Source organism: Rhizophagus irregularis, chromosome 20, assembly GCF_026210795.1.
Source record: "Rhizophagus irregularis chromosome 20, complete sequence".
NCBI classification, from domain to species: Eukaryota; Fungi; Glomeromycota; class Glomeromycetes; order Glomerales; family Glomeraceae; genus Rhizophagus; species Rhizophagus irregularis.
The window spans coordinates 185,865-191,864 of NC_089448.1; the positions used below are offsets into that span (position 1 = coordinate 185,865).

The 6,000-nt window shown below is 26.2% G+C and overlaps 1 protein-coding gene across 1 annotated transcript; it reads right to left on the reverse strand.

Annotated features, from left to right (window-relative positions):
- Nucleotides 1-3,498: 3,498 nt before the first annotated feature.
- OCT59_012678 (uncharacterized protein) lies at nt 3,499-5,452 on the reverse strand (the record flags this gene model as incomplete). The annotated part of the gene is made up of 3 exons (XM_025310977.2): nt 3,499-4,022; nt 4,094-4,961; nt 5,195-5,452. The coding sequence occupies 3 exons, from the start codon at nt 5,450-5,452 to the stop codon at nt 3,499-3,501; spliced, it is 1,650 nt and encodes a 549-aa protein (XP_025176328.2).
- Nucleotides 5,453-6,000: the final 548 nt, after the last annotated feature.

Consider the following 6,000-nt stretch of genomic DNA (forward strand, 5'->3'; position numbering starts at 1 on the left):
CTGTTTAGTTATTTTTAATGGTAATGTTTTATTAGGAATTATTACAATAAATTAAATTTTCTTTCTCTTTTTCTATTTAATTAAGAACGGTTCTTATGTGAAATTCAGGAAGGCTACCTCGGTAAAATTACTAAGGGTTATTGCTTTTTTTTACATTATTTTTCTTCAATTCAATAGGCTTTTTTTTTCTTTCTTTATTATTCCATTGTAAAATTCAGGAGGAATATTTTAGGCTTATATTGAAAGATTTAAGAGAAAATATAACAAAGCAGCAGTAGATGGAAACGAAGAAACACAATATAATTTAAGTACTTACAAATTGGGAAAAAGAATTGAAAAAAATGAATTTAAACTTTTTGAATTTTACTTTTTATTATATGTGATGGGTTATTTAAACAATTCTTTCAAATCAATATTTTTTTTATAAATCTTTATAATTTAATGAAGGAACTTGATTAATTATATGCGAATATGCGAACATTTTATTATAAATAAAATTGCGAGGTTTTTTATTATTCATGGTAAATTGATAATTTCACGTGTCTTATTAATTTTATACTTTACAATTTTATTTATTTACGCCAACCGATAGTTATTTATATAATTATTTGGGAAAGATAAAAAAAAAGTTCATCAAATAATAAACAATAAAATCAATTTAAAGATTATCAAATATTTATTTTTAAAATTTTTTAATGTTTTACGCTATTTATATTTGACACTAAAACCATTTGGTAAGAAGAGAAAGTCTGCACCAAATAATAACTAATAAAATCAAATTCACAGGTTATCAAATATTTATTTTTTTTAAAAAAGGTTATTTTTATCTCGAAGTTCTTTAGTAAGACATTTTGGCGAAAAACACACTCTTTCTAATACTGATATGTACAAAACATTTTGTTTTATTCAATCGTTTGAATTTGCTCTTCCTCAGAATCATTTTCATCAATTACTCATCCTAAACCAATTTTATGATATCATCATCTAAATAATTTCTTTTTTTAATTCACAAAAAGTATTTATTTAATAATGCATCTGCTAATAAAGCAGCGTGAAAATCAGATATTACATCTAAAAAAATTTGAGCAAAAGTTTTATTATGTTTCTAAATTTACTGTCATTTTCTTTATTTGTAATTCCATAAAACCGCAAAATATTTTCACGAATATCAACTTTTCGGTGAAGTGATAACTGTGAAATAATATATATACGAGGATTAATTTATCGTGTCACATTTTTTTAAATGATTATAAAGTTTCATACCTCTTTAATATTACTATTTCATGCGAAATAGCGAGTGGTATTTTTCCAAGTACCCAAATAATCTTTTTCCTATTTGTTGTATATTCTTAAAGTCGGAATATTCATAGTACTCGATATGACCTTCGGAAATTAATGATTCTAAATCTTAATATTACTTGGCATTTTATTTCATTATCAAGTTTTGATAAACAAAAAAATCATTCGATTTGACGTGTAATCGGTTAACACGAGTCAATAATATAAATAGTTAATGTAGTATGAGTAATTAAATTTGGAATTGAACTTAATTATGGTACTTCACGACTTCACGACTTCACGACTTCACGTCACCCAAAGTTACAGTCACGTGATATTAAAGAAGAGATGAAAAAACAACTTGTCACTCTCTTTCTCATTTACCCATTTATCTAACTAATATGTTCAAACTGCATCCCTAGAAAAAACAAGAAATGTAACGTAAAAACATTTCTTAAATTAATTAATAAAAAAAAAAACTCACACACTTCTCCTTTTACATCACATTTAAAGTTCAGCATGCGTTCCTAGAAAGAACAAGAAAAGAAATGTCAGAAACGTTTCTTTAAAGTCAATCTTCCCCCAAAAAACAAGAAATAAAACGTTAGAAACGTTTCTTTAAAAATCAATTTAAGAAAAATACTTTCTTTTCCAGTTTTTTCAGCCCGCTGTGGTAAGTCGATGTTCAACATACATCAAATTTTAATTCTATATTATGACATACTGATTTCTATGTCGTAAATAAAATAAAGGATAGAGTGAAATACATTATACATTGTAATGATACATTTGCTCGTAAAATTAAAAGCTTTTATAATATTATTAATTATTTTTCACTCAACTCCGTCCTATAGTATCTAAAGTAGATGCCAGTTACGCCACGCTATCACTTGTATGGTTTTATTGTAAATTCATCGTTTAATCATGTATGCAAATTAAATAAGCACGAACTCAAATAATATGTGTGCAGAAAAACTAAACCTATCGCATATAAAAAGGATCATTCTCATACATTTTTACCATGAAAATTTGACCTGCGCTTCGTTAAGAGGAGTTAACAACCGATTTCCTTTTTAGTAACATATTAGCGCAGATTATTCTTATATAATCCTCCTTTGCCAATCATTGTTTTTTGTCATATGAAACCAATGGTAAAAATATATTATATTCAAAATTGAATGAAAATCCTTTTTTCACTTACAGTATGTAACCGCTTTTTTTTTAAAAAAAAAAAAGAAAAAATATTTTTTATTTAAGCTTTTTTTTATTGCAAAATAAAAAAAATGGTTTACAATCGCGTTTGTATGGATTATTAATGAGGTTAACAATCCAAACAATAATTTTGATGACGTCAATTATTTCAACAACAATTGCCATGATAATTTTGATGCTTATGACGACGATCACGATTTTTATGACGATTTTTATTATGATTCTGATGAATGATTATGACTATGGTTATTCGGAATATGACTCTTGTTGCGATAGAAAATAGAGAGGTATTGGTTAATTCGTATAAAGTAATTTTGTTATTTTTATTACGAAAGATTTCATTTTCTCTGAGCTGTAATCTTAATTAGCCATAACAATACCTTTGTCTTAAACTAGGAAACGGGAACCGTTGTAAGTCCGCCGGAGCGAGGTATAATAAATAAAGATGTAGCGATATTAGCAGCATAACGCCTTGGAATTCCTGGACAGAAACTCACGTGATTGAAAATTTACATGTTATTTCCATAGATCATCATAGTGCGTAGACATATATAGTCCTTCGCTTCGCTCCGGACAATTATTTTAATGCTTGTGAAATTATTTGTTGGATATTTTTTTTTTTTTAACCAGATCAATAGAGATTACATCACTTACTTCTGAATGTTTTGTCCTTTCCTTTTTCACCTTGTTAATGTATTAATATTGTAATAAGTTTGTATGGCAATAAAAAATAAGTAATTAAAAGATTTTTATTTGTAAAGGCAAATCTTGATATTAAAATGAAATAAATTTATAATTTTTTGTGAAACTATCAAAACAATAACATAATCTTAGTCTAATTTCATGATTATTAATTGATAAAGATGATGAAAAATTGCTAAAAAACTGTAATTTTAATGGTGTTAACTGATTATTTCAACCTATGATACCTTTTTGTGAGTATAAAAATCATTTAAATTAATTAAACTACTTTAAATTTTATTGTATGTATAATTGGATATTACTTCTTCAACAGGTTTCCATAAAATACGACGAAAACCAATCACTAAGATGACCTTTCAATTTATTGGGATTTGATTTAATTGTTTTAACACGTTCATCAAGTACTCCTGAGCTGGAATAATTAGCAACTTTTCCCTTTGAGATTGTATTCATATATGATTCCAATTGACTTATACCACTTTTTAATACCTCACCTATAGTTGTCTGGTTTGTTTTTTTAAATTCTTTGGACCAATATGTATATGATCTTTTTAATAAAATCTCTTCATCTTCCTTTTCAAGAATTTTATCTAAGTTTTCTAATTCATTTGCACCAAACATCTGATTTCTTATTAAGCCAACTAATGAAATATATTTTAATTCTAAGCTAATATAATTATCTCCTATTCCTTTTAAAATAAAAATATCTGAATAACCAAATCGACCTGATCCTTTTGGCTTCTTGCCATCCATTACTAATGAAAGCTCTGGAATATGATATTTTAATGGCAGAAGAATTTCAACAATTGCTTGAAGCATAGATTCATTCGCTGATGATAAAGACATCTTTGACCTTGTTAATAGAAAGGTCTTTAAAATTTCAATAAAAGGATAATATTACCTATAACAAGACTTTCATATGCTGAAGTAGCAAGAAGTGCATCATTAACAATCTGTCTATACATTAAATTATCCATATTTTGTTCTAAAATTTGTCTTTGTTTCTTCCAGGATCCATCTGTATCATCAGCATCATTATCTCTTGTTCTTTTCAGTTCTTTTATTTGTTTACCTTTAAGAATAAGTTTTTCATTCCATTTTTTATTAAAAATAGATTCTAATGCTTTACCTGAACTATATATTTCACTTCCAACATCATTATATGTATAACAATTACAAAATATTAAACGAACATCTTTCTCAAAATCTTCTAAACTAGTGTATTGATTATTTTCTAAATTTAAATTTATAGTAAATAGATCTATTGGATGGTTTATAATATTATTTTTAACATCATTTTTAATACATTTATAAAATAGATTAGCATAAGATGTGTTTTCAAGTTCATGAAGTATATCATAACAAAAGTTAATAAGTTCAAAGTTTGGTTGTAAAGTTTCAGAAACTTTGATTGTCTTTTTTGGAAGTAATATTTCTGATTGTACATCTGGTTGTAAAGTTTCATGAATATTTTTAGGAGGTATTTTGACTGTTTTTTTTAAAAGTGATGTGTCTGATTGTGAAATTTTAGAAAGATTAGCAGGATCAACTGTCTTTTTTGTAAGAGATGTGACTGTTTTTTTTGAAAGTGATGTGTCTGATTGTGAAGTTTTAGAAAGATTAGCAGGAGCCTCAACTGTCTTTTTTATAAGAGATGTAACATCATTCTCTTTATCACATTCTTTGGTATTCTCTTTATCATATTCTTTGATTACTCCTTGCCAGAAAATTTGCAGCTTTTTTATATAACGTGATCGTTCTGAAATTAACTGTAAGAAGATACAAGATTATTAGTAGTGCATTAAATTTTCATTTAGTAATAAAGAAGGTACATAGCCAATTCCTCCTCCAGAATTAGCAGACTTTATCAACGACAAAGCATGGGTGCCCGAAATGAGAGTCTTGGGCTGGTTACCAAGGATGTCAAGACAGTAATTCTCACTAAGTGACCACGGGGAGTATTAGGAGTTACCCATACTTTGCAAAATAAAAACAAACGCACCTTTTTCTTTAATTCAGCAAAAGCATTTGAATCTAATAATTTATTTGCTTCATCCAAAAAACGATTTTTCCAGGCAACATCAAAGCTTTGCCATTTGGCTAATGTAAATGTAGAGCTAGTTAGTTGAGCTAGTGAAGTAATGATTATATCTCGGTTATGACTCAAAAATCCATAGTAAGTCCAATTATTTGATTTTGTCTCAATTATATAGGAAACAAGAGTCTCATGTCCAATATATTTTTGAGTTTCTGTACTCATTTGATTTGTTTATAAAAAAGTATTTGTTTATTAGTAAAAGCAAAAAGTATTTTTTAAAGTTTGAGAGAAATTAGAGATCTTAAATATTAAAAAAATAATATGATTCAGACTGACACATTAACACGAAAAAAGCACTACAAAATACTCAGCTTTTGTCAACCAGATTCATTATTACAGAAGATTATAAACTGTATATGCAATATATGCAATCCATGTAATAATGAAATGGAATAAATTTTATTAGATATATGTATGACTCATATTGCATAAATAGAATTGTAATTTTACACTTTTTTTTTCATATTAATCTAGAACAAACTAATGATATAAACCAAGCAAAAAAGAAAAAATATGTATCATAATGTATCTAATAATAATCATGATATATATCAGATGATATATTGTTGATATTTTTCGACAGACTATTATATAAAAAAAAAAATTTTATATTCAACTTTTATAATATTGTAAAATTTCCAGGTTATAATTAGTCATTAAAAGTAATATTAAGTAAGTTAAAACCTTAATTTTTTACTATTATAATAAAT